Genomic DNA, 18,730 nt, shown 5'->3' with positions numbered 1-18,730 from the left:
GTTTGACAGTGACGTGTCAGAACAGCTTTTGCCACGATCACAAGCCATGTAAACGTAAGGGTGTCTCTCTTAACTTGAGTTTGTGTGTTTGTGTGTTTGTGTGTTTGTGTGTGTGTGTGTGTGTGTGTGTGTGTGTGTGTGTGTGTGTGTGTGTGTGTGTGTGTGTGTTTGTGTGTGTGCAGACCTGCACACAGGGGGAGGACAGGCTGCTGGCCATCCTGTGCACCACACCGTCGCTGAAGGATCTGAACCTGCGGCCCCCTGTGTTCACCAAGGTGGCCTTCGTGCTGGATGGCTTCTCCACACCCCAGTTTGACCTGCTCTACGTTGAGGACCCCCGCTTTGAGGAGTTCCAGAGGCCAACCGTCACCTCCAAAGGCAACAAAAGCATCCTGGAGCTCAAGGTGAGACCCCTAAACCCCTCCCCCCCGTCCTCAAGCCTCCACTCCCCAAGAATGACAACCAGAGTTGGTCTTCATTCCATTTCAACTCCATCAGTTCAACTCAATTCATGACTCAAAGAAATCCTCTTTAAAGATTACTGGGGTTTTTAGTTTCTTACTGCAAATTGAATTTGTTCAATAATTGAACATTGAATTGAAATCGATTTGCCCCAAACCCCACTGCACCTTGCTCTCCTCGACCTAACCACGCTGACTCAACGCCCTCGTCGAGGTGGGAAGGAAACAATACTGAGTCAAAACAGGAAAAGGAGTCCCCATCGAGTTTACCATTGCTCACCCCCCCCCTTCTTCTCCCACTGTCCTCCTCCATTTCTTTCACGTATTCTCTCCATCTTGCATTGTTCTAGGTTCCTGAGGTCAAAGCCCTTGACATATTAATGGTGGGGTTCGCAGTCCCCTGGGTGTTAAAAAAGGGCAGTTTTCTTTTAAACAATGGGTGAAAAGGGAGGGATTGTTTTTTTGTTTTTTACTTCAGACTGGCGGTTAGTGGCAGCTGTGCGGAACGGGTCGCACGGGATCCTGGGTCGTTTTTTTCCTCACTCTTGACCTTGGCCCCCAATGCTAATCCCACCACCAACACAACCCCCCCTCCATCCCAGACTAGCCCCCAGTACCCAAGGGACATTGCCATGCATTGCACCAATATAGGGCACATTTAGTGCTATCTGATATCTCTGCCCCAAAATGGCTGACAGTTTAAGGCCTCAGATATTTGTCTTGGCTTGTGCAAAGGCCTTATCACTCTAGATCACTCCACGGGAGAGCAGAGCAGAGTAGAGCAGAGTAGAGCAGAGTAGATAGTCTTTACTATCCCTGAGGGGCAATTTTCTGTACAGCAAGCAGTCATTCCGAATCCAAATAAGTACAAAGAGCATTTAGACATTTGTATGCCTGTGTGTGTTTTGTTTCTGTGTGTGACTTGTTCCAATGATAGTGTTTGTCCCCAATCTGACAGTGTGTGACTAGCACTAGAGAGTTTGTCTGTGTGTGTGTGTGTGTGTGTGTGTGTGTGTGTGTGTGTGTGTGTGTGTGTGTGTGTGTGTGTGTGAGTGTGTGTGTGTGTGTGTGTGTGTGTACATTTGTGTTGACTTTGACTTTCACTGCACTAGTTGACTATTACATAGCGGGAACAGGTGCAGCCCTCCACTCTGTGTCAAATTGGAAAATCCCAGGCTGTCACGCGAGGAATGGGATCATTCTCTTTATTGCCTTCTGCTACGCTCATACAGCACAGCCAGGCGGAGTGAGAGTCAACCGAGCTGTGTGTGTGTGTGTGTGTGTGTGTGTGTGCGTGTGTGTGTGTGCATACATGCATGCACATGCGTGTGTGTGTGTGTGTGTGTGTGTGTGTGTGTGTGTGTGTGTGTGTGTGTGTGTGTGTGCGTGCGTGCGTGCGTGCGTGCGTCTATGTGTGACCCAGGCAGATTGTGTGTTAACTGTGAAGTGTGACCATTTTTATGCCAAGCAAGAAAAGTTTGAGTGAGTGAGTGAATAATTGTGAGAGTGGCAGCCCAAGCAGTTTGAGTTTTCCGCCAGAGTTTTCTGCAGTTTCTTGTCAGAACTGTGCTCACTCACTCACTCTCTCGTGGACAAAGGGAACAGTTTGTATGCAGATGCAGAGAGGGCTTTTGTCCCTGTCCTGGATAATGGGGTCACGAGAACAGTAATCATCACCACAACGACTCATTCACTTCCACACTCAACGTTCACTACTCACCAGTCACCAGTTAGGCTGTGGTTCTTCACTTTGTGGTTCTTCACTTTGTGGTTCTTCACTTTGTGGTTCTTCTCTGAGGCTGTGTTCACAGTATGTGCAGTACGCTCTGTATGAGAATGATGTCTAACTTCCTTATCTCCTCTCCTCTTTCTCCCTCTCTCTTCCCACTCACCTTATACCACCCTCTCCTCCCCACTGTCTCTCTCTCTCTCTCTCTCTCTCTCTCTCTCTCTCTATTTTCACCCCTCGCCCCCACTCTTTCCCTCATTCCTCCCTCCCTCCCTTCACCCTCCCTCCTCCCTCCTCCCCTCCCTCCCTCCCCAGGGTCCTCGTGTGGACATGGAGGCTATGAAGGGCAAGGTGTTGAAGGTGTCTAACAGGACCTGTGAGGGCGTCACTGCAGTGGGCAACACTCTGGAATGCACCGTCCCCATGGAGCTCCAGGCTGCCACCAATGAGCTGGAGGTGGAGGTGAGGAGACACACACACACATACACACGAGCACACACACAATGGCACACACACATGTGAGTGCACACACATGCACACAAAAACACACACACACAAACCCAGACAGACCACTACACACAAACACACAAACACACACACACACATAGGAGTTTGTCTTGTGCTGGATCTATCGGTGTACAATGAACACGATCTATAAATAGTGTTGTATTAGTGAAAGTCTATTGGTGCAACCCTCCGCTAAGTATCTATCAATTAAGTTGATCGCTTTACAGATTTAGTTATTTTAGTGAATTAAAGTCAACAGAGAAGTGATTCACACAGTTGTAGTTCACAGGGTTTTTTCTTCTTTATTCTGATGCTTGTGGACGGTGCTGTTTGTAGCTCTCCTTCATTAAAGCTTTCCAACCAATATATCGATATTAAAAAAAAGAAAAAAAATGCTCATACAGTAACGTACACATTCAGACACTCCCCCAACTCTCCTCACTGTACCCTAATTGAACACTACCACCCTCATCCAATTCCCACAGTGACCCCCATTTAGACAGCACTGAGCCCACCCCTAACTTGGCTTGGCTCTCTCACTAAGACCACTCCAGCCCTCCACTCCAGACAGCCCCTTGTGTGACAGAGACCACTTCAGAAGGCTTCAGACCCCCCCCCCCCAATATATCAGTTCCACTGCAGCAGCTCCTCTTCAGTGCTCAATGAAGGCCTTGTTCCACCTCGGTCCCCCTGCCTCTGCTCCCATAGAGAGGCCTGTGTGTGTGTGTGTGTGTGTGTGTGTGTGTGTGTGTGTGTGTGTGTGTGTGTGTGTGTGTGTGTGTCAGGGTTTTCCGCAACTTTTACCGTTAGAATAATGAAAAGGCGGTAAATTGTGTGTGTGTCTCAGGCGTGTACCTTTCCTGCCTGTGAGTGACGGTTCTCTCTCTTGTTCTGCTGTCTGGAGTTTTATTGCTAGATTCATGCGCCAGGGAACGCTGGATCACCCTGCGGTCTGTGCATTCCTTCATCATCCCTGAATGTTGCACGAATGTTGAACCATTCAACCCTCCACCTTCCATATAGTCCCTCCCACACTTCATGTGAGGGTCAGATTATTAACTGCTCATAAACATTATTATACTCTTATTTAACCAATATGCGACGTCATAATTATAAGGCTTGCTATTCACATTTATTGTTATTATGGATCCTCATAATCAATGGTTAATACACATACTGTACCTGTAGTCACTGAAATTGACATGATCAAATGATAGAATTATTTTAAAACGCTTTTTTTATGGTTGACAAACTACCAAATTATTTTTCTAATGGGTTGTAAGCAGTTTATATGCAGACCTTTACCCAACATTACAGAAACATTCAGCTTCTCACTTGGCTGTCAAGTGATGTAGTCCAAGCGTTGAAGGAACATTGCGCTCCAGACACTATCAGCTTCATCACTGATGATATGTGAAGTCGCATTGAGTGTAAAGTGCTTATCTCCAGACAGGGGTCAGGCAATATCCCCCAGCCCCCTAGTCTCAATCTCTACCCGCAGAGTCACTCACACACACACACACACACACACACACACACACACACACACACACACACACACACACATACACACACACACACACACACACACACACACACACACACACACATACACACTCACACACACACACACACACACACACACACACACACACACACTCACACACACACACACACACACACACATACACACTCACACACACACACACACACACACTCACTCACTCACACACACATGCACATATATGCACACACACACACTCATTCACTCACTCACTCACACTCACTCACTCACACTCACTCACTCACTCACTCACACACACACACACACACACACACACACACACACACTCACACTCACACACACACACACACACACACACACACACACTCACTCACTCACTCACACACACATGCACATGTATGCACACACACACACTCACTCACTCACTCACACTCACTCACTCACTCACTCACTCACTCACTCACTCACACACACATACATGTATGCGCGCACACACATTCACACACAGACACTTGCACACGCATGCAGCCATGCACACCCACACACACACATCTCTGCCCATGATCTCTAACTCAGGAGAGGAAACCTCATTTCCACCAAACCTAATAATGGGAGAGGCAATATCACTGATCCAATCTAGCCTCCCCGTCTGTGGCTCTAGCTGCTCCGCAAAGGAGAGAGTGTGTGTGTGTGTGTGTGTGTGTGTGTGTGTGTGTGTGTGTGTGTGTGTGTGTGCTTGTGCGTCGTTGTGTGTATTGTCACTCTTGGGTTTTCCTCTTTCTCACCTCTATGACAATAGGCGTGTGTGTGTGTGTGTGTGTGTGTGTGTACATTGTATGTACTTTATCTCCATGTATCTGATTCTGTCATGTCCCTCTCTCTCTCCCCAGTGGCGTCAGGCGTCGTCCTCAGTGAGTCTGGGCAGGGTGATGCTGGCCCAGGAACAAGACTACAGGGGTCTGATAGCCGGCTGTGTGTGTGTCAGCCTGCTCCTTCTGCTGCTGCTCGCCCTCTTCATATGGAAGAGGAGGAACAAGCACATCGACGGTATGTGTGTGTGTGCGTATGTGTGTGTGTGTGTGCGTATGTGTGTGTGTGTGTGCGTGCATTCGTGTGAGTGTGTGCGCGGGCGTGTGCTTGTTTACCTGTGTGTGTGTGTGTGTGTCTAACCATCCAGCATTATGTAATACAATATGGAGAAAACAGACAAATATGAAGAGGTTTCCCCTTGTACTCCTCTTGCTGTGGGATGGTGTGGTTTGGTGCTGCTGACATGGGTTGCTGATGATGGGAGCACTGGTGGAGCGCTCTATCCTTCTCTCCCTCACTCAATGTGATCTCTCTCTCCCTCTCCCTTTCTCCCTTTATTCATCCCCTCTCTTCTCGCCCCTCCCTCCCCCCCCTCTCTCTCCATTTCTCTCTTTATCTGACCCCACTCTCTCCCCCTTCCCTCTCACACTCTCTCTCCACCAACCTCTCCTCTTTCTTCCTTTCCCTCTTCCTCATCTTTTTTTTAAATCTCTTTCCCTCTTTCGTCGACTCTGTATCTCTCCTCCCACCCTCTCCCTCTCCTCCTCCTCTCTCTCCCTCTCCTTCTCCCCCCACCCTCTCCCTCTCCTTCTCCTCCTCTCTCTCCCTCTCCTTCTCCTCCTCCTCCTCTCTCTCCCTCTCCTTCTCCTCCTCTCTCTCCCTCTCCTTCTCCTCCTCTCTCTCCCTCTCCTTCTCCTCCTCTCTCTCCCTCTCTGTCTCTGGTTGTAGATCTGGCTGAGGGTAAGGTTTGGTATGACGGCCGGGCACACATTCAGCACTTGGACATGCTGGCAAACGCGCGGAGCGTCAGCCCAACTAACGAAATGGTGTCCCACGAGTCGGTGGACTATAGAACCACCCTGCTGGAGGGTACGTTTCCTGTCTCTGTAGTAGTCCCCCTTTGGCACCTGACCTAACAGCACACTCTTGGGAAAAAAAGGTTCTACGTAGAACCGAAAAGGGTTCTTCAGAAAAGGGTTCTTTTCCACGGGGGTTCTCCAACAGGGACAGCCAAAGAACCCTTTTGGAACTTCTTCTAAGAGTGCAGACCTGGGTCAAAAAGTATTCAAAATACTTTCAAATACTTTTGAGTGTTTGCTTGAGCATGCCTGGAGTGCCCGACGGGCGGGATTAGATTATTCCATTGGTTCCATTGAGACAGGCAAACTCAATCAAGCAGATAAGTATTTTAAATGATTTCAAGTAATATTTGAACCCAGGTCTACCTAACAGCGCTTACTGCCTTCCTATCCTAACCCTAAACCTCTTAACCATGTTTCACCTTGCCTCTGTTGCACCCTGTTCCAAAATAACCAGAAATGTATAAATGATGCAATGTCCTTACTTCATTTTGCCTTCGCACAGCAGCATTGATAATAAAAAAAGAAAGAAAGAAAGAGAAACAGACTTTCTTCCTTTTCTAGCCTGCATGGCTTGACAGGGCTCAGGTTTCCACCCTTTTTCTCTTTGAAGACATCACTCTTTGATCACGTGACACACTGTGGCCTCCTAGATCACCCCCAATAGCAATTGACCTTTGACCTCTCTCACGGTGTGTGTGTGTGTGTGTGTGTGTGTGTGTGTGTGTGTGTGTGTGTGTGTGTGTGTGTGTGTGTCTGCGTATGTGTGTGTGTGTGTGTGTGTGTGTGTGTGTGTGTGTCTGCGTTTGTGTGTGTGTGTGTGTGTGTGTGTGTGTGTGTGTGTGTGTTTTAGACCAGGGAGCAGAGAGGCCAGAGACGTGCCGGGGGGCTCCCCCCATCTATGGGGGGCACGGGGAGTTACTGTCCCCCATGCGGGGGATGGTGATGGGGGCAGACGGGGAGTTGGTGTCTCCTCTACTCCACATCGACCTGTCCTGCCTCCACCCAGACCTGCTGAAGGAGGTGCAACACGTGGTCATAGCAAGAGACCACCTGCTCCTGCACCTCAACCAGGTTATTGGCAGAGGTGAGTGGGAGTACTGGCATGTGATACATGAATACACACATGCAGGTACAGTACGTTACATATAGACACAAACACACACACACACACACACACACACACACACACACACACACACACACACACACACACACAGACACTTACAGATGTATACTTAGTAGGTGTACACACACACAAAACACTGACATACACAACTCACGCTTCATCTACTGTATATACGTTAACATTGATACAAATACCCCCATCCAGGTTTGCATCCACCCATGCATACATACAGTACATGCATGGACATGCATGCACAAACATGTACAAAGTAGACACAAAACTCTTCTACACTCCTGCACACACTCAAGCACACTCTCACTCCAGCACACATCTAGCAATGCACACCCGCATATTTAACACACAAGACACTCTCACTGTAAAAAGCCATTAAAGGACCTGTGCCTCACAGCTGAAGTCCTATCAGAGAACCCATCGCCCTGGGGTATGAACTTAAATAGGGGATGAAATACTCCACAAAGAACCTAATTGCTCACATTATCAAACCACAACATTCGACAACCAGACATAAAAAGTCATCTGACATTGTATTGTGGTTTACAAAAAAAACCTCCAACCCCCTCGAGTTAGTCCTCTGGGAAGCATGCTGTATTCCGAAGAAGGATTCCGGCCGTGTGGGATGATTTGTTCCCGGGTAGAATTCCAAACTGCCCATTGTTGAGCCGTGTGGGTAACCTGCGATAGGAAAGTGCCAGGGAGATTTCTCTACACTTCAGTCATTCCAACACCTCTGCAAATATGGAACAAGGCCTTAAGACTGCATATAATTCACTAAAGCCTCAGAATGTATGTAACCATTGGGGATCAAACCTCAGTCTCCCATATATAAATATATATATGCCATTTAGCTGACACTTTTATCCAAAGAGACTTACATTGCAGTGTATGCATACATTTTTCTGTATATATGGTCCCAGCAGCAATCGAACCCACAACCTAAGCTTTGTCAGCACCATGCTCTACCAACTGAGCCACAGAGGACCATATGCTCGAGTGTATACCATTAGACCAAGTGGCCATGTTTGTGGTCGGGGGGGGGGGCGACATTTGGGTTTACTAGTCTCAGGCAGGCCTACCCATTACGACAGCATGATTCCAAATCACCTCCGCTACACTTAGAAACATGGACATGTACTACTGAACCTACAGCCACTATTGAGGCTATGGCATGGACCTCAAGTAGAGGTCTAGCATTGAATATCGATGATCAAAATAGAAGTGGCCTTCAGGCACAGATCTGGGAACAGCGTTCCCTCCTCAAGTCCTAACGTGAAACTGACCTTCGATCAGTGTCTAGGGGCAAAATAATCCTACTTTAATAGCTTTAATATGAACAAAACAAACTGTGTCCCACCACACATCGTCTCATTGTGATGCTCTGATGAACGACTGGCTCTTTGACCTCCTGTCCTCCTCCTACCCTGGTCTTGTTCACCAGGACACTTTGGCTGTGTGTTCCACGGGACCCTGCTGGAGGCGGACGGCGAGAAGCAGCACTGTGCGGTCAAGTCCCTCAACCGTAAGTACAAGACCCCAACATGACCACTCACTCAAGGCCGCCTGACCATGCTACTAGTTTTACGAGATAGAAAGGGGTGCAAACACAAAATAAAGTGACCCGAACGCAAAGATGAAGTGACACAAATAGAGAAAATTCTGGAAAATTCTACTGATGCTAAGAGCGTATCCACCATGGGCTCCCCCTAAAAATACGTCATGGCTAAACTACTGTACACTCCTGGTCAACCTTTGTTCTCATTGGAGAATTGGAGAATTTCACATTCTGTCATCCCGTGTCCATTCAGATCACATAGCTTTCATATGATATCACTGCGCAAGGCTCCAATAACATTAAGGGCCTTATCGCATCAGGCCGATCTTGAACGAGCCACGGCGGGCTTGTGGAAATGATTTTGATGAATGGTCTCTTGGTGGTGCGTATGACATTAGGATCCTCCCTAATCGGGTAACCTGTCACTTTGACCAGAGAGATTAATGCCGTAGATATGGGTCAGCTCCGTAACCATAGGCTTGCTGTAACCCATAGCCATAGAGAGCTCTCCTTTTGGGACATGGTCCAAGGGGCCTTGTTCCTCTTATTGAGTTTATAGTGACCTGAAGTTCCCCAGGGGACATTGACAAATCGAAAAGATGATAATTAAAAAAAGAAAAAAAAAGTTACCTGGGTAACTTTGTCATTGTCAGGATTTTTGAACTGCATTTTGTGATGACATAGCGTTTTCTGCTATGGGGATGTTGTGTTGTTCATGCAGTAGGAAGAATAAGCCTTGGCAGCATTGTTGCTCTCTAGATTTTCCAAAGTACACATTAAAATGGAATGAAATGACCAATGCTATGGAGATAGATTACTGACACTATTATTCTAAATAAAAGGAGTACAACTCACAAATGTGTACCATAATCCGTAAACGAAAACCACAAAGCACAAATATAATTTACTATCCACAAACAACAAGCATCAATGCAACTGCATACATGTAAAGTTAGGTATAGGTAGGTACTTATTTAAATGAAATGCATAGCTAGTTTGCATGCCATATGCATGTACGCTGAAGCTTGATGATGGTTCTATGCATGACATGACTGTCGTTCATGTGTCAATGTTTTAACTGTAGCCGTCCCGGGATGGAAACTTTGACACATGGACGAGAGTCAAAGGCATATTTGCATATAGAACCATGATTAAGCTTAAAGCGTTACCTAGTTTTCAGCATCAGTCCTGAGAGGATCTGAACTGTACATATTCAGCTTATCTTCAATTAATCTTTTTGGAATACACAAATACAAATCAAGAGGTGTTTGTTTGTGGAGAGTAAATTACATTTGTGCTTTGTGGTTTACTGTTTTTCGAGAACATGGTACTCCTTTTATTTACAATAATATTGTCAGTAATCTACCTCCATGCAATGACCCCGTTTCTACTTCCACTCTGTCACAGTTACAGTGAAAGGGTAATCAGCATTTATTTCCCCCCGCTAAACGAGATTCCATTTCAAACCAGATTAAAAGAGAAGGAAGGGTAAAGTGTTTTGACACCAGGAGCACTGATTCTATTAGGTAATGGGAATGTTCTCGAGGCCGTGGCAAGGGTCGCAGTCCCCCTGCCCAGACTGTCTGGAGACTGTCTCAGAGTGGGCTATGAGGTTGAGGCTAAGTTTACTGTATCTCTGTATGTCTGTAAAGAAACATAAGAAACCTTTTTTACGTGTAAAAGCTGCAACTGATTAGAATAGAGATTGTCAATTTGAGCCCTTGAGTACTTTATGCTCACAATCATGAAATAAGACCATCAGTTAGTGTCGTAGGTATCCTCTCTCCATTACTGGTATGTTAACACATCGAAAGGCATTGGAGAAGAGAGTGCAACTTTGACTATTTCAAGATATTACATTTACATTTACATTCATGGCATTTAGCAGACGCCTTTATCCAAAGCGACTCACAACAAATACATTTGAATCATCTACCCATCAGTCATCATAAGAAAAAGTAATCAATGCTCAGACCAGGGGCCATAGGCAGTCACAATGGTTAGTCACTACGCCAGTCACTATTCTATTAGTCAACATCTTATGGTATGTACCATAGATATAGAACATTGTTGTTATGGTATGTACCATAGATATAGAACATTGTTGTTATGGTATGAACCATAGATATAGAACATTGTTGTTATGGTATGTAGCATAGATATAGAACATTGTTGTTATGATATGTACCATAGATATAGAACATTGTTGTTATGGTATGTACCATAGATATAGAACATTGTTGTTATGGTATGTACCATAGATATAGAACATTGTTGTTATGGTATGAACCATAGATATAGAACATTGTTGTTATGGTATGTAGCATAGATATAGAACATTGTTGTTATGATATGTAGCATAGATATAGAACATTGTTGTTATGATATGTACCATAGATATAGAACATTGTTGTTATGGTATGTAGCATAGATATAGAACATTGTTGTTATGGTATGTAGCATAGATATAGAACATTGTTGTTATGGTATGTAGCATAGATATAGAACATTGTTGTTATGGTATGTACCATAGATATAGAACATTGTTGTTATGGTATGCCCTCTTTATGGTATGCCCTCTTTATTTCTTTACACCTTAATGTACCACAATGGCCACAACTGTAATGTTGTTATCTGTGTCTCTATGTCAGGCATCACAGACCTGGAGGAGGTGTCTCAGTTCCTGAAGGAGGGCATCATCATGAAGGACTTCAGCCATCCTAACGTGCTGTCTCTACTGGGCATCTGTCTGCCCCCCGAGGGCTCCCCGCTGGTGGTGCTGCCCTACATGAAGCACGGAGACCTGCGCAACTTCATCAGGGACGAGGCCCATGTAAGGGATACCACACACAGGCACACTTTCATGTATAGTGTTAGTCATGCAGTAGTCATAGTTCAAACCATAGGCCTGGACTACAACACACACTCACACACACAAGTAATGACCACAGTCACAAACACACACACGCATGCACACACACACACACACACACACACACACACACACACACACACACACACACAAACAGTAATATTCACAGGCATGCAAAAGCATTTGACATATTTATTCCTTTTCACATTTCCTCAGAACCATTCAAGACATGACCGTATGACCGTATAACCTTATGACCTTATGACCTTATGACCATTTATATTTATCTGCTGTGCTCCTTCCTCAGAACCCCACAGTGAAGGACCTGATGGGCTTTGGGCTGCAGGTGGCCAGAGGCATGGAGTATCTAGCCAGCAAGAAGTTTGTCCACAGAGACTTAGCTGCCAGGAACTGCATGTAAGTAATCTTGTATTTATTCATTAATTTCTTATTGTTTTAATTTTAATTGAACAACACAGTAAGCTGTATTTCACCGTAACACTTTAGCTTGCGCCAGTATTCAGAGTTCATCCCTAGATGTGCGTTAAGATTACAAAGAAAAGCAAAGATAAGCAAAAAAAGAGAGAAAATAAAATAACAAAGAACATCTTTCTTATGGAACCTTGGATGCTAATATGGTGGTTTGTTTGCCACACTCTGTCTCCTGGTAATTCATATGCATATCAAGTAATACCAGTTTTATCCAGTACTTTCCAAACAGTGCCTGTTTACACAAAGGGTTACGACAAACGGTATATCTATTGCCCTGGATGGCCCCGTCGCCTGGATCGAGCCTTCTGGTTGACCTCCTTCCTCCTTCCTCTCTTAGGCTGGATGAGAGCTACACGGTGAAGGTAGCTGACTTCGGCCTGGCCAGGGACGTGTATGACAAAGAGTACTACAGCGTCCACAACAAGAGCGGGGTGAAGCTCCCTGTCAAGTGGATGGCCCTGGAGAGCCTGCAGACACACAAGTTCACCCCCAAGTCAGACGTGGTGAGGCACGGCAGGCACACACACGCGCACACAAACGCACACACTTTCTTACACAGACACATTATCTTTGTCACACGCACACGCACACGCGCGCACACACACATACTATCAGCAAGAGCCTGTGATAAATCAGTAAGGACTCCACTGTTTGGTTTTAGGAGGATAGCTCTACTTCTTCTGTCCAAACCTCTTCTCAGCTATCCCCAGGCTAATTTATGTGCTACTATCTCAAACCATAACTCAAGCTCCTTATCTCACTAAAGTTGAATGCTTTTAACACTCCTCCTGGCCCGCTTCAGACTGGAGGCCAATGGGAAATATGCTCATTAGTACTGTAAAATGGTGTTGTGATTGGATCCTGTTGTTTTGTGCAGTGGTCGTTTGGCGTGTTGCTATGGGAACTGATGACCCGGGGAGCCCCACCCTACTCGGACGTGAACTCTTTCGACATCACCGTGTACCTGCTGCAGGGGAGGAGGCTTCTGCAGCCAGAGTTCTGCCCAGACACGCTGTGAGTCTAAACACACACGCACGCACGTAGGCACGCACACACACACACACACACACACACACACACACACACACACACACGCACAGTTTTTGAGAAGAACCACTCTCAAACACACGCACACACATTTTTGAGCTTATGCCTAAACACTCCCAGGTAATGTGCAGACAGGAGCTTTCATTCACACACACACACACACACACACACACACACACACACACACACACACACACACACACTCGCCTTGACCGATGAACATACAAAGCCATGGCTCAGTGCTTCTCCTTGGCATAGGCATGGGCATAAACAGAGGGTCATTGTTAACACTACCCCTAGGTACAGCATGGTCCACTGAAGCTAGGGAGAGGCAGACAGACACACAGACATGAAGAGAGGGAGAAAGACATTCAGACAGACGTGAGAGAGGAAGAGAGAGACAGACGGACGTGGATAGAGGGAGAAATATGTACAGACAGGAGAGAGAGATGAAGAGAGAGACGTGCAGACATGGGGAGAATGGGAAAGACATGCAGACAGACGAGAGAGGGAGAGAGAGAGAGAGAGAGAGACAGACAGACAGACAGACAGACATGCAGACAGACGGGAGAGAGAAACAGACAGACAGACATGCAGACAGACGAGAGAGAGAGGGAGAGAGAGAGACAGACATGCAGACAGATAAGAGAGAGGGAGAGAGATAGAGACATGAGAGGGAGAGAGATGTGCAGACAGACGAGAGGGAGAGAGAGGGAGAGAGAGGGAGAGAGAGGGAGAGGGAGAGAGAGCTGTATAAGCAACATAAGCCATAGAACTACTGAGGCCGAACATTTGGAAAATCCATCAGAGCACTGCAGACTTCAAATCCTCCCTAAGAGATGAGTCATAACCAAAACATACTGAAAAAGCTGTAGAACAACATATATCTCTGATAGTAGAAACGTCCATCTTGGTCTGTCTATTAATCTCCCTGAGTCAGGAGGAGATTCCAGGTGAGGGAGTTGGAAGGCCGAGCCTGCTCACAGCGTCGAGTCTGCTCAAAGCAGAGCTTGAATGGAGATTCACAAGCATTCCTGTGATTCTTCATTCATGAATATGCACAGTTAAAACATTTCACTTTGACAATGTTTAGACCATCAAGTCAAGTGGAAAAAGACCGGGCAATGTTTCAACCATGGCCAGCCACTAATAATATGCTCACTTCCTTTTTTGAACAAATCTTCACTTTTTGGGATGACTCAGTCAGCTAGTTTACATTACCATTACCTTTCTGTATCAGTCCCGTCCTAACCCTCCCCTGTCGCCCCCCCCCCCCCTCAGGTTTAACGTGATGGTTGAGTGCTGGCACCCCAAGCCAGAGAGACGGCCCAGCTTCACAGAGCTGGTGTCCCGCATCTCCGGCATCTTCTCCAGCTTCAGCGGCGAGCACTACATCCTGCTCAACACCACCTACGTCAACATCGACAAGATGAGCCCCTACCCCTCCCTCATCTCCCCCTCCTCCTCTTCCTCTCAGGGCACCCTGGAACGCGACTGCTGCACCTGAGAGAGAGAGAGGGAGAGAAAGGAGAGAAAGCGGTAGACAAGGAGAAAGGAAGAACGAGGGCTTAGGGGAGAAAGACAGAAAGCTGGGGAGGAGAGATTTGGGTCGCGTAGGAACTACTGTATGTAACTGACAGACACTGGAGTGAGAAAAGACGCTGAGAAAAGACAGTTTCTGAACACTGGCCTGTGTATACGTGTATGTATGTATATATACCAACTCCCTTCCACTTTCTCAAGCATCACTGTACGACTGGGGCCTTGATGAACTCTCAGGCCGACCTGACCTCGTCGACCTAAGCTGTAAAGACCCTCCAACTGACGCCTTCAGGACCGTGGAGCCCGAGGTCAGCCCTCCTGTCTCTCCCCCTGACCATTAGAGGCGCGGGAGAGCTGCTTCAAAGACCCGAAACAAAGCCGCTGTCAACGCAGCACAATGCCGTAAAAAAAACACCAACCCATCATCTGACTGACTGACTGTCAAAAGAGTCAACGGGATAAATTTGGGGGATACACTTCTCCCCTTGATAGTGGGTGGCCTGTGCTTTGAGACACGGTGGAGGACGCGAGAGTTTTTGTTCCTCACCACAAATGTGAATGCTTGATAAATGGCTTGTGTATTGTAGGCCTATAATGAAAATGTGACGCCCCCGCACTGCCAATGAATGCCCCCTCCCACCCCACACCTTGCATGCCCCCGGGCCCCGCACTCGGACAGAATGAAGACGCCTGCCTTTGTTGTTAGTGTTCGGTGCTCCAGGTGACGTTCTTGCTAGCCTACGCATAGAGTAGCTGGCAGCAGGGTGGAGAAAGCCATGCTGCCTGTGCACAGTGCAGTACACTGGATACTTAATGTGTGTGTGTTATTATCTTTGACGATTTACCGTTTGATGTGCTTTGAAACGTCTCGCTGCTTCGCCGTGAGTCATCTGTGTGGAATCCACAGATGTTTTCCGAGTGAGAAACGATCGTATTTGTGTCTTTTATTAACGTTTTGACTTGAAACGGCCCATCATAATGTCGACATAGTATTATGTCAAAACAGATCATGTAGGAAAACCAAGCTCCCGCTTTTAAACAGCTACTGTTTTTAGACAGTGAAATGGTGATATCTTGAACCGTGCTTGAACCTTTGATGGTTTGATGCTCTTGAGCATCACAGCAGAAGTGTTGTAACCGTTATGTCATGTTATGTCATGGTGTCATGTTATGTCATACTATGTAGTCATGTTTTTAAGGCCACTTCAAGTCAAACGCTACTAGTTTGCTCTTGCTTTATGTAGCTTTTCTCTTTTAAAATGGCTGCTGTTATGTTCAGGCCAGCAATGGACAGATATGAATGTTTGCAAAAACGTTAAAAGTGCTGTACTATATTTTTTATATTTGAAAATCAGCCTCAAAGCTGGGCCAATGGAATGCCAGAACCAAGCAGTGGTGCCACAAAAAATAACAAAAGCCACTAAACAAACAAACAATCAATTTGTTTCAATGAACCACTGCCATTTGTATAAAGTGATAAGGGATCTGCATCTGGATTTGTCTACTATGTATGATTTACCGTGGTAAATGTGTGTCAGGGAGGCTTGTGGAGGGAGAAATCGGAAGACTGGCTCATTGTAATGCATGGAATGGAATGAGAAATAGTACGTGTTTGATATCATTCCTCATTCCATGCCATGCATCACAATGAGCCTGTCAACTGAGTTCCACCTCCACCAGCCTCCGCTGAGGTGTGTATATACATGTTAACTGCATTACAGGTCTCCATTGTACAGTAGGTACAGCACAGTACACACAGAAAAACAGCTGTCACACCCTAACTATAGATGAACAACTGGAGCTAGCGAGACTGTTCACTTCCTTAACTCAAGACTTTTTCCCTGTTTTCTATTAGCAACTAAATGGCTTGTAAATCCATGATTATGTCTGTGCTCAACACTGTCAGTCCAGTGTGAGTATCCATGAGCTCAGTTTCTTTGGGATCGTCTATGAAAATGATGATGGTACATGTTACTACGTTATGTTGTCAGACTCAGTGTAATAAAGCTATAACATTAGAGAGGCTCTGGGGAATTTATTTTAATATATTTTTATGTCCTTTATTTTACAAGGTAATGTACTACTAGTCTGTCCATGAAACAGTCACACAGGCACCCACCAGTAGAGTTTTGTTTGGTTATAATTACTACCTGCTTCACACAGTCCTCGTCTCAGATTTTCCATTAGGGTATATAGGGGGGTGGGGGGGGGGGGGGGGTGGAACAATGTCTGTCCTCGGTGGAGTCAAGTGGATTCAGTTTCAGTGGGCATAAAGGGGGGAGGTAAGTGACAATGATACCAGGAAGTAGCTTGTTTTTAATAACTTTGAATACCACAAGTAGTCGGTCACTTTTTAAAGTAACCATGTGTTCATCTGAGTAAATCATGATAATCCTATTCAAGAAGTTACATTTGAATGGTAGTGGACCTGTAATAATGACTGGGTGCCAGGTTTGATCGTATGTAGAATAGACCTAACCTTTTGTCTCTTGACCCTGTTAGCTTTGTTCTCCGGTCCTTATTCACCGCTGCTCTCATTGGCTCGCGGTGAACTTTGACCCCTCACCTCTCTTTAACCTATCCTCTTTCGACCTAGGCATTGTTGTCTAGACAGGCTTGACATTTCCCCTTGTCTAGCCTAGCCATGACCGTGGCTTTCATTCAGTGTTGTCCTTTGCGGAGTTGCTTGGCGACCCTGGTTTTAGAGTGATCTGTCTTTGGCCTAAATGTGCTTCTATAATGCCCCGCTGCTGTAAGCTAAAAGGCCTTCATATGGTGATAGATAGAAGAGGCCCTATCAGTTCCGAGGCTCTTAAGCCACGTACTAATCAGTTACTCTGGAATGGCTGGGCTCTATCTTTTCTCATTTAAACTGTGTGTGTGCGTGTGTGTGTGTGTGTGTGTGTGTGTGTGTGTGTGTGTGTCTGTCTCTCTCTGTGGTGTCTCTCTCTGTCTCTTTTCCTCTTTTTTTTCCCTCTCTCTCCCTTTCTCTCACACACTGACAAACATTGCCACACACGTTCAAAGAAAGAACAGGTGTGGGATTGGTACAATAGCACCAATGAGATGCGTCTAACTATGTGTGTTTGTGTGTGTCATCAGGTGAATCAGCACCCTGGGTATGCATGTCAAGCTGCCAGACACACACTACACAAGTCCCCTTCCCACCACCACACCCCCCTCTCCCCCACACACCCTCACCCCATACCTTGCCAACTGATAAAGATACCCAACCCCACCTCATTACCATTCTGACCACTGAGTCAACACACACTCATTAAGCCCCTAATGAGCCTTGGCAAGAGAGAGACCCGAGATAAAAATGTTCAGGAAAACTCTGAGTTGCCTGTTCATTATCAATGATTATTTCATAGCTTGAATAGCTGTTTTCATTTGGAAGAACATCAAATATGCTGTGTGAGGGGGTGTCGAGGTTTGAATACAGATCAAAGATCACCTATGATAACTCTTGAAGTGATGTTTTTTGGGATGTGGATGCCCCCTACTGGCACCAAGCTGATTTTGCTGCTAAAGGACAACATTAGGATAGTTCTTGTGAGCTACAGAATGTGCAGGTTTTTGCTCCAGCTCAGTACTATTACACCTGATACAACTCCCAAACATATTTCTATGAAGTAGTTATGCATATTTGTAATCTGTACAGTAGATAACGTTTAAGATACTATCCTTTTTGATTTGATACCCTATCAAAAAAGACATGCATGGTTGCATGATTTCATTAGTATGATTTCATTGGTGATTGATGCATTCAATATTGGTCATTCATCGTTTTTTGGGAATATAGTGTACAGAACTTCATAATGTGAGAAGATACACTTGGCCTACTTCCATATATTTTCTAGGGGATGTACTGGTGGTATGAGGGATCATCCCTGACATCTGCTGTGCCCGTTATGATTAAATAAGTGTCTATTTTCGCCTGTTGGCAATTATTGAACATGGAATG

The 18,730-nt window shown here is 45.8% G+C and overlaps 1 protein-coding gene across 2 annotated transcripts in view; it reads left to right on the top strand.

The window, feature by feature from the left end:
* The window catches only part of met (MET proto-oncogene, receptor tyrosine kinase), a 47,403-nt gene extending 30,628 nt beyond the window's left edge, over positions 1-16,775 (top strand). The window contains exons 11-21 of one of the 2 annotated variants that reach the window (XM_083666076.1): positions 183-404; positions 2,506-2,652; positions 5,113-5,269; positions 5,981-6,121; positions 6,965-7,198; positions 8,697-8,777; positions 11,462-11,643; positions 11,990-12,099; positions 12,512-12,677; positions 13,052-13,188; positions 14,503-16,775. In XM_083666076.1, coding sequence (XP_083522202.1) covers positions 183-404; positions 2,506-2,652; positions 5,113-5,269; positions 5,981-6,121; positions 6,965-7,198; positions 8,697-8,777; positions 11,462-11,643; positions 11,990-12,099; positions 12,512-12,677; positions 13,052-13,188; positions 14,503-14,728 — 1,803 coding nt within the window. In that variant the 3' untranslated portion in view covers positions 14,729-16,775. The remainder of the gene's footprint in view (positions 1-182; positions 405-2,505; positions 2,653-5,112; positions 5,270-5,980; positions 6,122-6,964; positions 7,199-8,696; positions 8,778-11,461; positions 11,644-11,989; positions 12,100-12,511; positions 12,678-13,051; positions 13,189-14,502) is intronic. The other variant, XM_083666077.1, reaches the window with a different exon arrangement.
* The last annotated feature ends 1,955 nt before the right edge of the window (positions 16,776-18,730 follow it).

Source organism: Argentina silus (genome assembly GCF_951799395.1).
Source record: "Argentina silus genome assembly, chromosome: 3".
Taxonomy (NCBI): Eukaryota; Metazoa; Chordata; class Actinopteri; order Argentiniformes; family Argentinidae; genus Argentina; species Argentina silus.
The sequence above is the reverse complement of the archived record's forward strand: the minus strand, read 5'-3'. Positions and strand labels throughout refer to the sequence as shown.